Source organism: Cervus elaphus, chromosome 5 (genome assembly GCF_910594005.1).
Source record: "Cervus elaphus chromosome 5, mCerEla1.1, whole genome shotgun sequence".
In the NCBI taxonomy this organism is placed as follows: Eukaryota; Metazoa; Chordata; class Mammalia; order Artiodactyla; family Cervidae; genus Cervus; species Cervus elaphus.
Window position 1 is genome coordinate 15859723 of NC_057819.1, and position 21465 is coordinate 15881187.

The 21465-nt window shown below is 44.9% G+C and overlaps 1 protein-coding gene across 2 annotated transcripts in view; it reads left to right on the forward strand.

The window, feature by feature from the left end:
• Positions 1-21000, forward strand: part of SUDS3 (SDS3 homolog, SIN3A corepressor complex component) — a 36221-nt gene extending 15221 nt beyond the window's left edge. For both annotated transcript variants that reach the window (XM_043901802.1, XM_043901800.1), the window contains 6 exons: positions 3653-3748; positions 4696-4757; positions 4908-4929; positions 6079-6184; positions 14432-14516; positions 17550-21000. In XM_043901802.1, coding sequence (XP_043757737.1) covers positions 3653-3748; positions 4696-4757; positions 4908-4929; positions 6079-6184; positions 14432-14516; positions 17550-17648 — 470 coding nt within the window. In that variant the 3' untranslated portion in view covers positions 17649-21000. The remainder of the gene's footprint in view (positions 1-3652; positions 3749-4695; positions 4758-4907; positions 4930-6078; positions 6185-14431; positions 14517-17549) is intronic.
• Positions 21001-21465: the final 465 nt, after the last annotated feature.

Below are 21465 nucleotides of genomic sequence, written 5' to 3' on the forward strand. Positions count from 1 at the left end.
TTGTAGTGATGCAGGAGGGGGTTCACACAACACAGGCCAGATGCCAGTGAGCAGGGACCCTTGGAAGTCAGAAGAGGCTCCAAACAAACGGCTTGGGAGAGAGGACGGAAGAGGGAACCTGGATTTGGGGTGGGGTGGGCTCGTCCCCCAGACGTTCTTTTCTGGTGCTGCCATTGTGGAATCCAAGCGTTGTGGGGGCTTCATCGGTTTACACTTGGAATGCAACTTCTGTATTGTGGGCTGCTGGCCTAATGGAGATCAGTCCCTTCACTCCTACCCAGTTTTACTATGGAAGACCTGATCTTGATTTTCATCCTCCCTGCCCATCTCTTACAGGCACCCATTTATAGTCACCATGCAGCCTGGGTTTGTGACGTTGCCAGTAGAAAGGGGTGCCTGGGGTTTGCCCCGGGCCTTCATTCCAGCCCCTGGTTTGGGGGTAACTGCCCGTCTGCCACAGTGTTGACCCTGCTGTGGCTTTTCTGTCGGAGACGACGCTGTTTCCTGCTCGAGTGGCCATACTCTGAGATCTGAGTTTCAGTCCCAGAAGTTTGTCTTTTGTCAGAGCCCTTGGGACCCCTGGTTAAACCCAGGAGACTGATGTAAACCCAGCCTATTGATTCTGGTGAGAAATAGAATTTCCAGATCAGCTCAGACCTGGGTGGTCAGCACCTCTCATCTTTCTATGAGAAATCGTCTGTGGAAGCCAACCATGCAAACCTTGGTGGGACTGGAGCAAAGTGAGTTAAGTAAACAGTCTTACTGTGTCGTTTCGGACTGTGATGCTTATACATGTTGCTCTTCCCCTTGAGTTACATCCTCCACCTGGACCCTGGGCCAGGACTACTTCCTGCTCACTCACTCTCCTAGACAGTTGTGGGGACATGCTAATTAATTTTAGAGATTTCCTCAGAGCACCTTCCTTATGCTGAAGTAGTCTTTTGGGTAAATTGATTAGGCTAATGCCATGACTAGGTCAGTGAAATGGATTGAGTTTTACCATTGCAGAAGAGAAGTTGATTATGTTTTCTTATCTGTGAGTGATTGGGTGCAGTTATTTTCTTCTGAGTTTTTTGGTTTTGAATGGACCAGCTTATTCCCAGATCTTCTCAGCTCTCCCGCTCCCTGCTTGTTTCCGTCATGTGTCGCCTACCCCTGGAGGGCAGGGCACGCTTGGCTGGAGTCTTGGTGCCTTATCTCTGGTGGTGTTTCATCTTCCAAATTAGGTCTAAATGTTGCAAAGCCTCACAGTTGACAGCAGTTGGCCTTCAAGTTTGTAATTTCTATTGCAGCTGTTTGTGCCATGACTTTTCAGAAAGATCTCTGTATGGTTTTTTCCTGGCTGAGAGCTCGATGATAAAAACTGGCATTGACTAAATTCTAGTTACGCCAGGCACCATGTTGAGGGCTTTATACCTGTCATCTCATGTCATCTTCACAGCACCCTGTAAGGGAAGTGTTACTGGTATTTTCATTTTATAGATGAGGAAACTTGAGATGCAAGAGTATTTACTCAGCCTGCCTGACACGTCACACCTTGCCGCGGGGATTCCCACCCACCCAACCAATAAGAAACTGGGGGGGGTGGGGTGGCATCTAAGCACAGGGTAAGAGATGTCTTTTAGGGAGACGGCCCCTCACTCTCCCCCGTTATATCCTCTCGGGCCTTGCACGTTGCCGTGGTGGACAGGCCACGTCGAATTCCTTCAGGCTGTCTTGTCAGCTGTTCATGTAGGTGACAGTCACAGATGAACTGGCCCTCAGCATCAGGCTTGACTTCATCTAGTTGTTCTGTGGGAAATCCTGTGCAGCCAGCCCCTGCTGTGTGCCGGAAGTGTGCTCGGCCCTGGGGTGGAGTTGGAGCGACCAGGAGCTTGCTGGAAGGGCTCGTACAGATGCTCTGGTTGCTGGGAAGAAGGCAGGACTTCTCAGAAGCCATAACAGCAGCGGGTGTTGAGCTGGCTCTCGGAGGTGGTTGTGTGTAGGAGTTTCCTGGCAGAAAAGAGGAGGCTGGGCAAGGGACAGCACAGAGAGGCTGAAGGCATAAACAGTAAGGTGCCTGTGGGTGACAGGAGAGCTGCAAAGCTCGCACAGAGACTGTGTGCAGGGAGGAGAAGGGGCGGAGACCAGACGGGAGAAGTGAAGTGCAGTCGCTCAGTCGTGTCCGACTCTTTGCGACCCCATGGACTGTAGCCCACCAGGCTCCTCAGTCCATGGAATTTTTCAGGCAAGAGTACTGGAGTGGGTTGCCATTTCCTTCTCCAGGGGATCTTCCCGACCTAGGGATTGAACCTGGGTCTCTCGCATTGCAGGCAGACGCTTTACCGTCTGAGCCACCAGGGAAGCCGGCATGGCCTTATTCTGTAGCCAAAGCAAGGCATTGATATGTTTCCTGAGAAGAGTGACATGCTGAATGATGTGATTTGTGTCTGAGGAAGAGCCCTTTGACAGAGGCGAGGGTATGAGGAGGGGATGGAGTTGAGAGCTAGTGAAAAGGCAGCATGTGTGAGTGCTAAGTTGGTTTAGTTGTGTCTGACTCTTTGCGACCCCATGGACTGTAGCCCACCAGGCTCCTCTGTCCATGGGATTCTCCAGGCAAGAATAGTGGAGTGGGTTGCCACACCCTCTTCCAGGGGATCTTCCCAACCTGCAGCTCTTAAGTCTCTTAAGTCTCCTGCATTGGCAGGTGGATTCTTTACCACTGGTACCCCCTGGGAGCCCAGTGAAAGGGCAGAACTGCCATTATCTGGATCTGATGTGTGGGTGAAGAAAGTCACAGATGACAGTTGGCTCTGACTGGGGAGGGTGGGTGGTGGAGGAGATGGTCTCAGGGGTGAATCTCAGGGAAGAAGTGGTTCACTCGGAACCTGGAGAAGAATGTGTGGTGGTGTAGGGTGCTGTGCGACAGGGTGGGTGGAGCTGGAGCGAGAACTGACAAGACCTCAGAGCTCACCTGCATCTAAGGAGCAGGCCAGCGAAACGGAGCCCAAGGATGCAAACCAGGAGAGGAGGAGGGACCGTGGGGAGAGACTGTGTGTGAGGTGAGGTGGCCACCATGACAGCCAGTCAAGAGAAGTTGAGGAGGAGGAAACTAGACCTTTACCAGAAGCCTTCAGGGTATCAGTCTGGACAGTCGAGTAGTTAAAAAAGGTTGTAAAATAAAATAATAAGAGTTCAAGTTTGTAAATCTCATGTAAAAATGTTGAGACTGAGGCCAGAGGCCTCTCAAGAGCCTATTACACCACTGGGCTTTGGTTCACTTGCTGTCTGTGGGAAGGGCGGGAATTAGCTGAGACAACCCAGAAGTTCCTTCCAGTCCTAAGTGCCTACTGCTCTGTGGCCTCCTGATTTGAGAGAGGAGGAAGAGGAAAACGCCTAGTTTTTAGGGAGTCAGAGCGAAGCAGCCGCAGCTGCAGTGGGAAGCTGCAGGGGGGCTGCCGTTTCTGAGGGGGATGTGTGCTTGGGTCAGCCTTCAGAGTCTCCTGAGCACAGGCCCCTCAGAAGTCATCGGCATCTGACCCACATTCGTGGACTGGACGTCCCTCATGAAACAATTCTGGTGGGGTAGCTCTGGGGCTGACAGTCCTACTGTGGACTCTTGCTGACTTCAGGTGGCAGTTGGATAGCTTTACCTGTTTCATTCTTGCCGTAGATTCCATGGAAGTGAAACCCATCATGACCAGAAAGTTGCGGAGGCGACCGAATGATCCTGTCCCCATCCCAGACAAGAGGAGGAAACCTGCTCCTGATATCCACTCACATCAACCCTTCATCACTCCTTTTCCTTTAGACCACTGAATCCTTTGCTTTTCCTTCTGATAGACTGAAAATGGCCTTTGCGCCACAGGAATTGTCATATTAGGTTGGAAAGCACATATATTTGTCCATGAGATAGAGGGTGGCCGTTTTATGATTGGAATCCTGTCGTTTCTGCTTTGAGTGGGAGCGAGTCGCAGAGAGCAGTCATTTGGAAAGGGACTCTGGGCTCCTTTTACACTCACTTGGAAATTCGGGACAGCTGAAAATTTCATGTGCCCTTGATTTTTCCACTTAGCAAATGAGGACAGTAACTGCCTCTTGTACTTCAGTCACCTGTATCCCCCAAACAGTGGATTGCAAACTGCTGTTCAATTAAAACAAAAAAGAGTTATAGTCAGACATTAAGAAACCCCTCTCATCATAAGAATGGAAAGGGGACGCATGATGGGGGTGTATGTTGTTTCCATCTTCTCGAGGAGATGATAAATAGCCATTTGTACAGAATGGTTTTCTTATTTATCTGCCAAGAGGACAGGGCATGACTTCAGGTCCCTTCATATTCCCAACTGAGAATTGAAGCTGCTAGGCAAGATTATGTATGTGTGTGGAAGTCTCGGATCTTCGGGACAAAAGCACTTCACAAGTGGCAGGTGAGGTTTCTTCCTGTGCCCTGGGCTCTCACTGTTTTTGTAGTTACCTGTGGAGTCTCATTTCACCTTCTTAGCATAGACATTTGTAAGATGGGGGAATTTGGACTCTTTAATACCTGACTCCACCATGTTGAGTAGGAGGATCAGAAAGTTCCGAGAGGCAAACTGTAGGAACATGGTGGAACTTCCTCTCATTTGGTAGATTCTCAAATGCTGGCACCGTCTTGTTGAATTCTGTTTGCTTGGAAACTGTCCTTTTTAGACACATTCCTTTAACTGTCAGTACCCCAGCTCAACTATTTGTTAACAGATGAGCAGATCATGGAGGATCTGAGAACGTTAAATAAGGTACAGTGTGATTTTTTTTTTTTTATTTATTTGAAAGCTCGGGCTTTATTTTGTTCACATGTTGCTTATGAAATCACTGTGATACCTTTGACACCTTGAGTTGCATCTGAAATGATTTTCTCTAAGATTTTTTTGTTGTTCTTCCTACAGCTGAAGTCACCCAAGAGACCAGGTAAGTGCACAATGTTACAGGCATTTGTGCAGCCTTTTTATTGTATTGTTGGAAAAGCATGTGAATGCCTGACAAGGAGTTGTCGTGGTTTTCAAAAATAAAACATTCATCATTTACCTAAGAGCAGTCATCATGAAAACCAAAGGGGACCTTTAAGTTCATCCTCCCCTGATTTTTATTTTTAACCCTGCTATGTTAAAGGTACCTTTGTCTTTTCCTTAGGATTTATTGTAAAAAAGACATATGATCCTTTCCTTTCTTTTGTAGGCATTAGGCATAAGATGTCAGCACAGATCCATTTCTGAAAATGAGATCAGAGGATGTTTCAATGTTGGTCAGTTGGTAGAGTTCAGCACGAGGCATGCTTATCCTGTGGCTTTCACAGGCTGGTTCTAAGGGCCTTTCGGGCTGCTCCCAGTCCCAACTTATAGAAGAGACAGGCCCAATGTTTAGGGTGCTTCCTTCAGAGCAGCACTTAAGGGTCTTTGCTAGGCTGCAAAATAGAACTCTGGACTGGCAAGGCATTTTTTGCTGTTGTTTTTAAACATGGTGATTACTTACACATCCCTCCATGAGCCGAGTCTTATGAAAGGAAACAAGATTCTTCCCACTCTGAATAATTCCCTCCTGAAAGCCACCATGGTCCGGAGAGAGGTCCTGAGTGTCTGAAGGCCTGGTGGGGTGGGTTTGTGAGTAAGTGTGTGAATTTACATGATTTGAACCCATTTTAGTTATCAGCGCTATTAACTTGACTCGATACATACCCCAATAACCTGCTCTATCTCTTAATAAATATTTCTAGACGTGATTTAATTTTTATAAATTTAATGAGATTTTTCTAGTTCTTGCCCATTGGAGCTTCTGATCATCAGTGGTGTTTTAGTCCTACTCTCAGTTAGCCTGCCTGAGTCTCAGGTTTCAGTTTCTCTTCCGTGAGGAGGTTAATCTTTGCCTTGCCTGCTCACAGAGTTGCTTTGAAGATGTGATGTACAAGAATTTTGTTGAATTTCCATTTATTAGAATGGTAAGAACTTGAGGATCATGACTGTTGCCCCCTTATAAATAGCATTTCACTTAAAGCATGTTAGTGGATGGACTAGCATGCTTGTGACACGCTTAGTCATGGGAATATCTCCTCGGTTCCTCCAGCATCCCCGTCCTCTCCCGAACACTTGCCCACCACCCCTGCAGAGTCTCCAGCCCAGAGATTTGAAGCTCGGATAGAAGACGGCAAACTGTACTACGATAAAAGATGGTAAGTTCTATGTGAACATAGGTTACTCATTAGTATCTCGAAAGAACCGTTTGGAAAGAGGGCCAGGGCTGTCTCTAGTTATTATTTCAGAGCATGGCTGCTGCTTAACTAAAGGTGGAGGGACATTAAAAAGTGTGTGGGGAGTCTTGGACTGATGCTGCTTGTTAGATCTCTGAAGGCAGTGTTCCCCAAAACATATTCTTCTGGTCATGCTGCTGCCACCATACTAGAACCTGCAGGCTTACATCTTTTGTGGTGCCCCTGTAGACTGGGGTCAGGGTTTATGTCCCCCTCTTCCTCCCCTTAACTGTGCCCTCTGCATGCTGAAATTAATAGGGGCTCTGTGGAAGAAAAGATTCTGTGGTCAGGTGAGTGTGGGCAGTGGCTGTGTTAACTAAGATCAGTGGGTTTCATCATTGTGGCACTCCGGGTCTTTGATACGCTAATGTACACTGAATTGATGAGATGTTACTCAGTACTGCTTATCTGACAAGGTACCCTTTTACACAGGCTGTCCTGGTGGCTCAGTGGTAAAGAATCTGCCTGCCAGTGCAGGAGATGTGGGTTCAATCCCTGGGTTGAGAAGATACCCTGGAGGAGGAAATGGTGACCCACTCTAGTCTTCTTGCCTGGGAAATCCTATGGACAGAGAAGCCTGGTGGGGTCGCAAAAAGTAGGACATGAGTCAGTGACTGAGCGTGCGTGGACCCTTTTACACACCACATCTTGCAGCACAAGTGTTCCAGGGAAAGTACTTGGGAGAGTTGTAGCCTAAAACATTACTAGTTTAGATTGAAGATGGTTTGAAACCTTCAGGCCACCATTGTGGTCATTGGGAAGGAAATAGCAAAACAATATGAAAAACCTTATTCATGCATTTGCTCTTTTTGTAAAGGTTTCCTACTGTGTGCTCTGTGACTGGTTATCTGCTAGATGTCAAGTCAGCTGGACCCTGCCATCCTTTCTTTAAATTCTCAGTTCCTCCTCTTATTCATTGCCCACATGTAGGCACACTGTTGCTCAGGTTAAGTCACGGCGGACGTGTCTTCCTTCTGCCTTTCTACTTGTTTGTAAGGAGAATGTTTCTCTGGGTTATTGTAGGGTCTCTGTAATTGCCATTTATAATGGTTATATAATGTTTTGAGTTTCAGTATTTAAACCAAAATTCTAAAATTAGTTATTATTTTGAATGTTTTGAGGTTTCTTAAAAAAAAAAAAAAAAAGCCCCATTGTTAAATGTCTGAAGTTGGTAAAAATGCTCAGAGACCTCGTGGTGCCTGAAGTACAGCAGTTCCGCCCATGAGGTTACAGTGAGTTAACAACCCAGGAGAGGAGGAAGGCGGGATCTGTCTGTTAGCCTGATCTTGGTGACTTCTGCCCCTGTCATTTGATTGTTCAGTGTCCTTCTAAAAGGCCAGCTGTGTTGTTTTCTAGGGTTGCTTGTCAGAACACAAGCACCACTAGATGGCAGGCCCCGACAACTCAACACATCAAGGGGCAAAATAAGATGAAAAATGTTTCTAATAATGAAAACCAAATAACCTTTAAAGATCAAGCGCACACATAAGAACCGTCTTCAAAGATGATGAGATTTATCACTAACATCTTTACGAATCTGTGAGTCCTAAAGCCCTGTGATATTTCAGATGATGTTCATTTTGTCATTGCGTCGCTGTCTTCCTCCTCCTACGGCTTAGTCCTCAGATTTACGAGATATGAAAACGCAGTAAAATAAAATTCTTTGTTTTTCTGAAGAAAGGATCCACAGTGATGGGGGTTTCACAGTGTAGACCGTGGTCAGGTGGGATGTGTCCAACCACCTAAGCGTTTGGAAGGAATTTCACTGTCTTTCTCCCAGTGGCAGCAGAGATCTGTCAAGTGTCTGGGAGCATCTGATAATTTCAGTGACTTTCAGGTTGCTTACTCTGTTGTTAAGTATGATGACTGTTGTTTTCTGCATTCTTTGTGTTCCTCTTCTGTGGCCTTGCTGGTCAGAGTTCACGTCACATCTGCTGAGAGAGAGCCCCTCCCTTTCTGCTGAATCTGGAAAGTGTGTTTGCCAGAATCCTGGCTGGCACACTCCCAGTGCAGGACTGGCCTCTCACGTCTCATCAGGCTCCTGATGTTTGGCTCTGTGTCCTTGTCAGTTTGGAGGTTCTCTTTCTTCCTTCTTTCTCAGTAGTCCTGGCCTGTGGCTGAGAGATCAGCTGAATTACTTTCTGCTCTTGCCGGTGGCGTGAAGTATTTTGGTGAAACAGTATTTCTGGCAAAACACATTTCATTGAGTTTTAAATGACTTGAGCACAATGAGTGTGATTTGGGCTGCCCATCTTGGCCTGAATGCTCATTTATCAGGCTACGTTTCACTTGGGAAGATGAGCGTCTGCCCTTGCCTCTGGGTACACTGCCTTTAAGATATTTTATGTCCTGCTGGAGGTTTTCCTCACGTTTTGATTTGTACTAATGACCCTCCTTAGAAAGCACTGTGAAAGTAGCTGAGATTTTAAGGTGACTCATTGATGGTGCCTGTGCCGGTGGACTTTATTTTCTCTCCTCACCTTAAATCTGGGGCTGCTGAAGTGAATCCAGTGAGAGCACCTCTTGCATGGGTAGATATAACCCTCTGGCCTGGCTGTTATTAATAACTCAAAACAGTGACTCTTTTTTCACTTTTAATTGGAGGATAATTGCTTTACAGTGTTGGTTGATTTCTGCTGTACAGCACCTTGTATCAGCTGTAAGTGTACGTATGTCCCCTCCCTCGTGAGCCCCCCACCCACCCCCACCTCCCCAGCAGTGCCTCTTTACAGCTGAAATTGGGACTCCTTGCAATCCTGTGATTGTAACATGGCATTCGTTTTTTGGGGGAAATAAAACAATATCAGGATTCCCAGGAGGATACAAAATTAAATTAATTCTACCCCTTCTCTGCCCCACTTTTTGACCCACCTTCTAAAGGAATTGCTTTCTTTAATAATAGTAGTGGTGATTCTAGTTCATTGGGTTTAATAGTAGAGGCAAAACTTTAAGGACTTAATTGTAGCGATTCCCCCAGGTCAGAATTTCCATTAGTAATAAGGTCAATTTGATGTTTGGGGCTTGTTCTCTGAGGCTATTTAAAATATTTTTTCAGCAGAGATGAGTTGTAGCTTATCAAACAACTTAATTGGTTTAAAAAAAAAAAAGGATACATTTTTGCTAATTTAACTCAATTTTTGTTGCTTTTTTTTTAACATTCTTTGAACATATTTTGAATTTTCCACTATTATTAATATTTAGAATTAGCAAGTAAATTTGTATGGTAAGGTTGCCATATACTTTCTGATTTCATCTTGAAAACTTACCCCTCCCACCACCCACTATGTATGAGCACTTCAATTTCTGAGGACTTGTTTTTTCCCAGAGAATTTGGGTAATTAATAGATTTGATATCCAGGGATGGTGGTTCCCCAAGACCACTTTGTGTTGCGAGAGAACCCCCCAGAGGTCTCAGAGCCTCTGCTTCAGAAGGACTTGGGAGTCAGCTCGTTTGGGAAACAGTGCTGGCCAGCTCTGCTGTGGAGCATACGGTAGGCAGGGGAGCATGTGAGCAGTGGTGGGCATTCAAGCCGCCACGGTTCAGAGACCCCAGAGCAGGCAGGTTTGAGAGGTGGCCAGTTATGTAAGTCCTAGACCGCTTCCCAGGCTTACCAGACCAGATTGCATTTACTCCTGATATCTACTTTAAAGCCAGGCCGGTGTGTTGGCATTTGGATGCTGAGTGGATTGGAAGGAAGATACAGTGCATCCCAGGACAGCTGTTGTGACTCTCTCCCAGAACTGTCTTTAACAGATATTAAGACATAATTTGTGACATTAAGTTTTCTTCTTACCATTTTTTGGTTACTTTGGTATTTCCCAGTATTGTGGCTCATAAGAAAGTACAGTATGCTTTTTAATACAAGTAATGGGGCTTCCCTGGTGGTTCAGACAGTAAAGAATCTGCCTACAATGCAAGAGACTCAGGTTCGATCCCTGGGTCGGGAAGATCCCCTGGAGAAGGAAATGGCAACCCACTCCAGTATTCTTGCCTGGAGAATTCCATGGACAGAGGAGCCTGGTGGCCTACAGTCCATGGGATTGCAAAGAGTCGGATATGACTAAGTGACTAATGCTTTCACACTTTTTTACCTATTTATTCTGAAAAGAAGAAAACCATGTGATGAAAGAAATATCATTCTTTTCTGAGGTTTTTGTCTTATATTTTGGTGAAATTTTAATATATATTTAATAGACATTTTAATATATAAGCTTACCTGGTTTTATTCTGTGTATATGATACACAGGTAACACACATTATGTTGTATTATGCGCCCAGGGACATAATGGATGAAGCTTTTTTCTTGACTTAGCAGTATATTGAGCACATTTCACACTAGTTATATATTTCTATACCACACCCACCCATGACCTTTCTTTATTAAAGTATTTAGAGAGTAGTATCAGGGTGACTTGAGGCTAGTTGCTTGTTGTTTTGTGTTTTTTATCTCTTTAATAACTCATAATCCCCATAGAGTAGCTGTGAATATTCTCCCCTTTTGTTTTTATTCTAACCATTACTCACAACTTTACCATTTACACAGGATGGTTGGCTTAGATGTGGGAGGAAAACTCAGGTTTGAGTTTTGCCGTGAACCAGTTCACCCTTTCCTCATGTGCTGTAATGTTAACATATTTAGCATTATGGAGGTCCCCTGACCCAGTTTACCAGCTAATCCCTGGCCAAAAGCAACTTTAAAGCTGAGTCTAAACCAGTGTTGCTGTTCTAATTGAATCTATGATTCTATTTCTTTTAATAGTGTTCTCAGGAAATAAATTGACTTGGAAACTTGAGTTTTCAGCTAAGTAGCGCGTTAAAGAGTGCTTAGAACCTTGATTGAAAAAAGCCCATTTGGGTGTGAAGTGAAAGTGAAAGTCGCTCAGTTGTGTCCAGCTCTTTGGAACCCCATGGACTATATAGTCCTTGGAATTCTTCAGGCCAGAATACTGCAGTGGGTAGCCGTTCCCTTCTCCAGGGGATCACCCCAACCCAGGGATAGAACCCAGGTCTCGCACATTGCAGGTAGATTCTTTACCAGCTGAGCTACAGGGAAGCCCTTGTGGGCGTGAAGTGCCTCCTTAGCTGTGATTTCCTGGCAGTGGATTATTTCCTTGTACCAGCAAAACAGAGTCTTCTTCCCCAGCAGAAATCGTGGTAAGATGGCAATGCTTTGCCGGGAGATGCATTTTGGTGGAAGCTACATGAGTTGGTGGGTCTGTCTGTTAAGTCAACTCTGCGCAGTCAGAATGAATCAGAGGTTACATTCTTGACTGTACTGGACTGGCCCAGGCCAGAGTTGCCGGCAGCACCTCTGCTGATGTTTCTAGCTCTGGTCACACAGCAGCTGCTTCTTCCCCTTGTGGCAGCTGTTATTGACTCATTTGTGCTTTGGCCCTGGTTTCCTCACTTTCATCCTTGGCCTTGTCCCTGAACTTGTAGAAGAAAGTGAAGATGTTCCTGCACTACAGGCCAAGAGAATAGATGAAAGGGGGAGGGTCTGGTCTTTCCTCCGTCTGTTCTCCCAACTGACCCAGGGCAAAGTTAGGTACCTTTTGGTCCAAGTCTAATGCTCAGAACTTCACCTGAGTTAGACTTGGCAGGTGTGAGTATTTAATAGTCACTGCCACTATATTCAAAGCTCCTGACAGCAGAGACCCTGTGGCCTTGTTGGCTGTCTGCCTCCACCCTCCAGGGTGGCCAGTGATACAGTGAGTGGATAATGAGTATTTGTTGAATGAGCAATCAGAATAAGGGCTGAATTTGGCCTGTTGTCTTGTTGAAAAAGGCAGGCCAAATTTACTTATTTTCTATTTGTTATCTGAAAAAATAGAAAATAATGGAACAGTGTGTTCAAGCCCGTCTATTCATTTTGTCCACCCTCACTCCTCAGTGTTTTGGGGATGGAGATAGAGAGTGGGGACATAGGTTTTACTTGAAAAATTATAATTTACTTTTTGAACTGGGTCAGTTCAGTTCAGTTGCTCAGTCGTGTCCGACTCTTTGTGACCCCATGAACCGCAGCATGCCAGGCCTTCCTGTCCATCACCAACTCCCGGAGCCAACCCAAGCTCATGTCCATTGAGTCGGTGATGCCATCCAACCATCTCATCCTCTGTCATCCCCTTCTCCTGCCCTCAATCTTTCCCAGCATCAGGGTCTTATTCAGATGAGTCAGCTCTTTGCATCAGGTGGCCAAAGTATTGGTGTTTCAGCTTCAACATCAGTTCTTCCAATGAACATCCAGGACTGATCTCCTTTAGGTTGTTGGATCTCCTTGCTGTTCAAGGGACTCTCAAGAGTCTTCTCCAATACCACAGTTCAAAGGCATCAATTCTTAGGCACTCAGCTTTCTTCATAGTCCAACTCTCACATCCATACATGACCACTGGAAAAATCATAGCCTTGACTAGATGGACCTTTGTTGGCAAAGTAATCTCTCTGCTTTTCAATATGCTCTCTAGATTAGTCATGACTTTCCTTCCAAGGAGCAAGCGTCTTTTAATTTCATAGCTGCGATCACCATCTGCAGTGATTTTGGAGCCCCCAAAAATAAAGTCTGCCACTGTTTCCACTGTTTCCCCATCTATTTGCCATGAAGTGATGGGACCAGATGCCATGTTCTTAGTTTTCTGAATGTTGAGCTTTAAGCCAACTTTTTGACTCTCCTCTTTCAATTTCATCAAGAGGCTCTTTAGTTCTTCACTTTCTGCCATAAGGGTGGTGTCATCTGCATATCTGAGGTTGTTGATATTCTTCCCGGCAATCTTGATTTCCAGCTTGTGCTTCATCCAGACCAGTATTTGTCATGATGTACTCTGCATAGAAGTTAAATAAGCAGGGTGACAGTATACAGCCGTGATGTACTCCTTTTCCTATTTGGAACCAGTCTGTTGTTCCATGTCCAGTTCTAACTGTTGCTTCCTGACCTGCATACAGGTTTCTCAAGAGGCAGGTCAGGTTGTCTGGTATCCTCCAGTCTTTCAGAATTTTCCAGTGTTTATTGTGATCCAGACAGTCAAAGGCTTTGGCATAGTCAATAAAGCACAAATAGATGTTTTTCTGGAACTCTCTTGCTTTTTCAGTGATCCAGCGGATGTGGGCAATTTGGTCTCTGGTTCCCTTGCCTTTTCTAAAACCAGCTTGAACATCTGAAAGTTCATGGTTCACGTATTGCTGAAGCCTGGCTTGGAGAATTTTGAGTATTACTTTACTAGTGTGTGAGATGAGTGCAATTGTGCGGTAGTTTGAGCATTCTTTGACATTTCCTTTCTTTGGGATTGGAATGAAAACTGACCTTTTCTAGTCCTGTGGCCACTGCTGAGTTTCCATATTTACTGACATATTGAGTGCAACAGCATCATCTTTTAGGATTTGAAATAGCTCAGCTGGAATTCCATCAGCTCCACTAGTGAACTGGGTCACATAGTCTTAAATAAAAAACTAAATACAGAGTTGGTTTTCCAGGCCTTTCCTTGGCCCCCTTTTCCATTCTGCAGTGGGACCAAGAATGTAGATTTTAGACTTAGAAGATTAGGAGGTTGCCTAATCTAAGGATGGAAGCATTGAAATTAAACCTGAAATCCAGGCTGTTCCTCAAATTAAGACTCCTTTAATTAGTTTTTTGTTGTAGTATTTTTTTCGTCTTCCCTCCTTTTCTTCATTTATTTATTACTTTCTTAAATTTGTGCCAGTACTTACATACTTAAAATTTTTAAGAGGGTAAAGTGAAAGTGAAGTGAAAGTTGCTCAGTTGTGTCTGACTCTTTGTAACCCTGTCGACTATACAGTCCATGGAATTCTCCAGCTCAGAATACTGAAGTGGGTAGCCTTTCCCTTCTCCAGGGGATCTTCCCAACGTAGGGATCGAACCCAGGTCTCCCACATTGCAGGTGGATTCTTTACCAGCTAAGCCACAAGGGAAGCCCTTATGTTAAATATTCTTACCCAAAAAGAAAAAAAAAAGCTACAAAACTATAGTTATAATAAAGAGGGTGGGAGGAAACTTTGGGAGGAGACAGATGTTTATGACTGGTGGTGATGATTTCATGGGTATGTACTTATGCTCAAACTCACTGATTTGTGTACATTGAATATATACCACATTTCACATGTCAATCACATCTCAAAAAAGTGGTTAAAAAAATAAGTGTATGTCTTGTTTCTGGCAGGTACCATAAGAGCCAGGCCATCTATCTGGAGTCAAAGGACAACCAGAAACTGAGCTGTGTGATCAGCTCTGTTGGAGCCAACGAAGTAAGGACTGAACTCCCTCACCCTTTAGGAGTGCAAAATGGGACAAACCTGCAGTGCAAGCACCACCAAGAAAGTACAGTGGAATCACTGTATTGTATGTAGGCTAGATTCGAAAGATAGCACTTTCAGGCAGAAATTGCACATATTGCTCTTGAAAATCTCTTACTTTGTATGACTACGGTATATGCGGGTTTGTATATTCCTTGTGATTGTGGACTTCCTACAGAGTAGTTGAGTTGGGCACCACTCAGATAGACTGCAGGAAGGAACACAAGGCAAGTCGGTTTGCTCTCTGCACGTTCAAATCATGCCACTTTTTAAGGAAACAATCCACTGAGGATGGGACTTGCCTGTGGAGCCAGCTCGTCTTTGTTGTTCTCTCTCTCGGACTCTCATGGGTACTCAGATTTGTTTCTCTGAGGATCTGACAAGACACCTGGCACACAGTAAGTGCTCAGTAAATGGGTGGTGGTCTAATCTGACCCACATGCCACTCCTCGCCTGGTGTCTCTCTAATCCTGCATGTCCTGCTGTGCTTCTGAGCAAGGAGATGCTAGGCTCATATCTTCAGGGACTGGTCTCCTCCAGTTACTCTTGTAGGATGGGGGCTGGTTGAAAGTCAGCTCAGAGGGTCATACTCTAGGACGATGGGACTGGCCTGTGAGTTCTCCTGCTGGCCCTTCATTAGCAGGGTGTCAGCAGTGTGTAACTGGGTATTGTTAGTAGTCAAAAAACAGTTTAAAACTTTAATAGCTGGTTTGGCAGCTTGATCTTTTATCAGTCTACAAATGTCTGCAAAGAAATTGATTTTTATGTGTCTACCCTCCAACTTATTCGTGCCAGTGCACAGTAAATCTAATGAAGCTGGATTATGAAATAACTTAAGCCTATTCTATTTTCCCAGCCTCCTGAATTGAAAATGCCCTCCAATGTGACTAGTTTGCAGAATGATTGTTTACTTAGTAGTTACGGAGAGCCTACCAGATAAATGAATGTCATTTTTCTGTAGGCTTGGGATCTGTGTGTCATCCCAAGCCAAGTCAGTACAGGGCATCTCAGAAGCCTACTGTTCCCTGGCAGTAGGCTTTGCAATTTCACAGCAGAGCACATGTGCCTGGCCCTATGGGCCACTGTACAAGGCGCATGTGACTTCCTGGTACCTGAACCTAACTTCAGAACCTGTGCTGTGACACCTCAGGACTTTTCAGGAAAATAGAAATGCAAGTTAGGTTTTTGCTTTTTCTTTTGAAGATTGTCACCCTTTGACAAGAGCATCAGCGAGGTCTGACAAGGGAACAGTGAGACTGAGACATGTCTCCTGGAGGGGAGAAGCCTCAGTGCATTGGAGCCTTGCAACTCTGGCAATGGGGAAACTTCTCAATTCTTGGAAATATTTCAGCTCATTTTTTTAGGTCAAATCGTAAGCGACACTGAAGCTACTTGGCTGCTGCATAACTTGACCATGGGCAGATTTGGTGCCTGGGTCGTGGGTCTGGGCATGTTGGTGACTGCCTGCTAGTTCAGCCCTCCTTGGAGTCAGTTTTCAGTTTAAAATGGTTCTACAAGGTCCTTTAGAAGTTTGGCTTCATGTGAGGTCTTTATGTTTAAACCAGTGTACTTGACTAAAGTCTTTGTGTTGTTAAATAATCACAGTAAGGAAATTGAGATGAAACTGAAAATAGTCTGTGTGTCGTCCCCCCGCAACCCCCACTCCCTGCTGGATCAGATGGTAAAGAATCTATCTGCAATGCAGGAGACCTGGGTTCGATCCCTGGGTCAGGAAGATCCCCTGGAGAAGGGAATGGCTACTCACTCCAGTATTCTTGCCTGGAAAATTCCATGGACTGAGGAGCCTGGCCAGCTATAGTCTGTAGGGTTGCAAGGAGTTGGACGTGACTGAGTGACTTTTTTGAATAAGCTTTTTTAAAACCTGAAAAATGAATGGGGGAAAGAGGAGAGAGATCTGTGAACTTGCACTTGCATATATGGTGAGATGCAGATCTTTAAAAGACTTACATTACACTTTTATCTCCATCTGATTGCATGTTAGGTACGTGGTTGAGAGAACGGGTGAGAACAAGAGTCAGGTGCTGTGGTTTACTGAGGAAGAGCAGAGGGCCTTGATGTTGTGTGCCAGGGTTTCCATCAGACAAGTGGACTCGGCCGTGCTCTTCTGTAACGCAGGGATGATGCCAGTACTTACTTCTGAGGGTTTTTCTGAGAATGAAGGAGCTCAGCTTGGTCATCGCAGTGCCTGGCCCCCAGGAATTCCTCCCTCAGGTGGGATGGGTGATGGAGGGGTAGCCCTCCTTCCCCTACCGGGCTGCAGGATGCTGTGTACTGAGTGCCCCTGGCAGCTCTGGCAGGCCGCCTGCTGGAAGAGTTCTTTTTCAGTTCTGTAGAAGAATACACCTGCCCTGTCCAGTGCCAGACGTCTGATCGCATCTGTGGGAGAATGATAACGATCAGGAGAGAAGGACTGTCTTAAGCTAATTTTGCCTTCTCAGCATCCTAATTGGACATTCACTCACTTACAGGCATTTTTGTTGTTGTTGTTGTTAAGTTTTCTATCCTTTCTTGTTATGACCATTAGCCGTAATTGCCAGGAAACTAGAGTTCTGGAAGGCTGTAACATGAAAGTCCCTTGGGGCAAGGAAAATATTTTCCTATTTGATTAGGAGTTTGTTTATCAATATGTGTGTCTTAATATTGCTAATGCTGTAATCAAACCAAACCAGAAAGAGTCCTTAAGATGGAGGCAGAAATGAAAAAGAAACTCAGGATCACTGCTTTCTGTTTTTGTACTCAAAGTTGTAAAAGAGATGACTGGAAGAAATGAGTTCAAGGGCGGATGCCTGCTGTCTGCAGTAGAGGCCAGAGGTCAAGGAGGTGCCTGTGAAGGCCTCTTGGGTTGACAGGAAGAGGTTGCCAGCTCTGTGCTGACACCTAGTTCATGCAGACATCCCTGTGCTCTGAAACATGTGTCCCTCAGTACTGGCCTCTCATCCTGTTTCTTTTCCTTCTCCCCCACAGATCTGGGTGAGGAAGACAAGCGACAGCACCAAGATGAGGATTTACTTGGGCCAGCTTCAGCGTGGGCTCTTTGTGATCCGCCGGAGGTCAGCGGCTTGATGTTCTCCAGTATTCTTCTTCCCTCGACCCCTTTTCTGGAATGGTTTTTGGTTTTGTTTTGTTTTCTTAATAGAAAATTTTTAACTTGGGAATGGCTCCTTGGCCTTAGCAGATCGAGAACACTATGGTGGATTCTGCAAGGCATTCTGGTGGCCAGTCCCATCCCGCCTTGCATCATTCTTTCCCTGCGTCGACTTCTTCCAGTCGTCCGTCACCCTGAGACTGTTGTACTCTCCGGAGCGTTGGGAGTTGGCTTTACCAATTTTCTTTTTTTTTGCTTATCCTTTGTCTTTTTTTTTTTTTCTCTTTTAAAGCCGCCTCTGATTTGAAGGGACAGTTCTCTCTATTATCTGTAGGTCTGTCTTCCATGGCGAGGAGCAGAAAGGGTACCCTCTGCAATGCGTTTTCACCTTTTGAATCCAATCAGTGGATCACGTAGGTCCCTTCCTTGTTGAGTGCAGTTCGCTGCTTCCCCAGAAGCTTGGGGCAGAGGTCCTAGCAGAAGGAGAGTCATTCTCCGGACTCAGCCTTCTTGGAGAAACGAATGTCTTATGTTACGTCTGTGTGTGCCACCCGTTCCACTGTCTGAAAGACAGGAAAATTCGCATGGGAGACAACGTGCACTGCAGTAAACGGGGCCGGGGCAGGGAGAGTGTTTCATATTCATAAAGTGCTGAAGGTACCATATTTCAAATGTTGTTTAAGGCAAGTGGTTTATTCACACAGATTTATTCTAGCTCAGTCTGGAACACAAAGTGATCATTTCAGAAATTTTAGCGTGTAGTTCACTGCTGTCTCCTGCTCCCAAGTAGATGAGGTGGTCCCTGCTGCCAGCTGATGATTGGGTTGTCTGTGGTCGGTGGGGAGGTGAGATAGATGGTGGAGTCATCAGTGATCTGTACGCTCTAACTCGGATCACACTCTTGTTGCTGATGCCAGTGTTTCACCTTGGCCATTCCAAACCCATGAAATCTTGTCAGCTCCCAGGAGCTCTGGCCCACGTTGGAGACGAAGAAGGCTGTGACTGCCGTTAAACCTACACTCTCCCTAAATGAATCCTGATGAAACAGCCTGCCCTGCTCACGTTCCTTCACTCTCCAAATTGGACAGATGACTTACTGGCTGATTGTTTGCTTTAATATTCTTGTTGCCATCTTAAGATGTTAAAGTATTTGGGTCAAGTGTTAGCCTCTCTGAGCAATCAGTAGACGTGATGCATCCTAGGAAACCTTTGTAAGCAATTCCCTTGGTCTCAAGTGATTGTCTTCGTGTTATCTCTTGATACACATGTCCCAAAGTAGGTTGCGGAGCTGTGAGGACAAGTAGATTACCTTTTCCAGAGTCCTGGCTTCAACAGAGACCAAACCTTAGTGACCCAGAGTAAAGGCTTGTACAGGTACATTTGAGTTTTAATTTATAATCCAGTTTTTCTCTCATTGTCTTCTGGTGTTGGAGTCTCATTTAGAAAACAGGATAAATGACGTCATTTATCAGAAGTTGCCTGGGCGTTCTGAGTTTCTTTACTGCCTTCCAGCCTCCCACGGTGATTTTTACAATAGTGAACCAGATCTGCACTAAACAGGGCCTTCACCTTTTATTTTTTCTTGTCAACCTTTGCTGTAAGGGCGGCCCTCTCTTGGCTGAATTTTTGCTGTGGTGTGTGTCACTTCCCATAATATCAGGGAGCTCTTTGTTATCCCCTTGCACACTGTGCTGGAAATTTATTTAGATGTATTTTGTGTGTGTTGCCATCAAACATGGTTTAAAAAAAATTTTTTTTTTCTTTTTTTAATGATTGTCTTGTCTTCCTACCACTGCTCTAGAGTTTCTTTGGGGGAGTGGTGGTGGTTCTTTGTATTGATAACAATTTTTAAGCATTGGAGCAGCAGCAGCTCACCTTGTTTTCTGGCCTTGCCTGGTGGTTCCTTTGTGCTTTCATGAAAAGATTAGTGATTTGAAGACCAGACACTTTATCCTTTTCTCTTCTGTAAATTGGAGGATGTTTGAGGCCATGCTTCAGCATGGACTCCACCACACTTCTACCTTCTCCTCAGTATTCCCACAACCCTTAACAGTTATGATGTAGTGAGAATGGGGGAAACCATGTGGTCCACTTGGGACATGGCACAGTAAATTATGCTCCTGATCCTGGCAGATTTGCTTTTTATTGAGTCACTCCAGAGATGAAGAGTCAGCAGTTCTGCCCGTCAGATAGACCCCTATGGTTGGTGACCAGGGAGGGAAGACCCCCCTTGCTAGGAGATAGAGGTGCTTTTATGGTGGGCAAAGTCAAACAAGACAAGGAAAAAACAGATTCTGAGCTTCCTAGAATAAGAGGGGCCTGGCTCTTAGCCCAGGTGGTTATTCTTCTTCCAAAAGGCCTTTATCTCATCAGGGCACCAGATAAATTCCCAGATTCAAACTATTTCCTGCAAGTGGTACTTGGATAAAGTTTGGTCCAGACAATTCCAATCAATAACCTATACATATGTTAATCTGATCAAGAACCTATGTGTGTGTTACTGTGTTCAAGAAGCTGTATGTGTGTGATCCTGATCAAGAACCTGTACACGTGTTTTGTTCGAGGCATCAGCCTCAAGTGTTACCTGCAGTGTTTGCTGCGGGGGTGTCCTAATATTTATTTTACCTCCACCTAGGAGTTGTGTGTCTCCCTCACCTCCCTCTCTAAGCCAGTGTCCTCTTGAACAGTTTCCAGATTTCTGTAGCCATACCAAAGCCAGGATATTTTCCTTGATTTGGATACCAGTATTTATAGAAGTCTAACTACCTAAGTTTTTTTTTTAAAGAAATTCTAACTGGGGCCAGTAGAAGATCCCAGAAGCTGATCTGCAAATCAAGCTACTTGTATTGGTGTGTGAGACCCTGTGTTTAGGATTGGGTGACTTTTCTAAGAGAAATATGGGGGGTGGGATGGAATGGGTTTGGTTGCAATGTTTTTTTTTTTAACCTAACTTGACTGGGTGGGGGGTGGGGAGGGGGATTCTATTTTTTACAATATTTTTGTTTTTTATTTTCTATTAACATTTCCTTTTACCCTTGAATTTTTACTAAAATTCCTCCTGATAAAAAAAACCTTGTTTCTAATCTGGGAATTTGAAATCTCGGTACTTAATGTTACACCATTTTTTTCCAAAGAGTTTAAACCACTTTAATACCAGAACATGGCAAAAAATAATAATAACTTACAGCCATTTCAAGCAGTTGGTGGGCTTTTTTTTTATACAATAACATCATTAACTGGTACATTAAATGTTCTGAGAGGTGAATGTAACAAGTAGAGGGTTTTATTTTTTTTTCTTTAAATGACAATAAACTTTCAAAGAGAAAACCTGCACGTAATCTGTGTGACATCCATTGATTGCCTAAATGATTAAAATTTATTTTAGGTTTTCCCTTCAGTGGTCATGGGGGGGGAAGGAAGTCAGAGAAGAGGGAGGGACCTCCTAGTCATTAGCTTGCTGAAGGGTTAGATATGCGTGATGTCCAAGATGAACTCCCAGGTCTATAAAGAGCCAGTCTACAGTTGTCAACCCTTAAGTGTAGCCAGCTAAGCTGTCTTCTGGTCGGAAAGGATAGAAGAACCTGATTAAAAATGGAGTAAATACAGTTGACCTAAGGTAGGAAAGGCCTTAAGGTAAACTGGTCTGATGAGGAGGCTGCTGTTCATTGAGAACTCGAGAGCAGTACTTGCCAATCTCACCAAAAAAGATGGTGTTTCTATAGCTCCCTGGTGGGGGGGGGGCGGTAACGTGGTGAGGCCGCTTTCTGCCCCTGGGGGCCCGTGCGCTCACAGCCC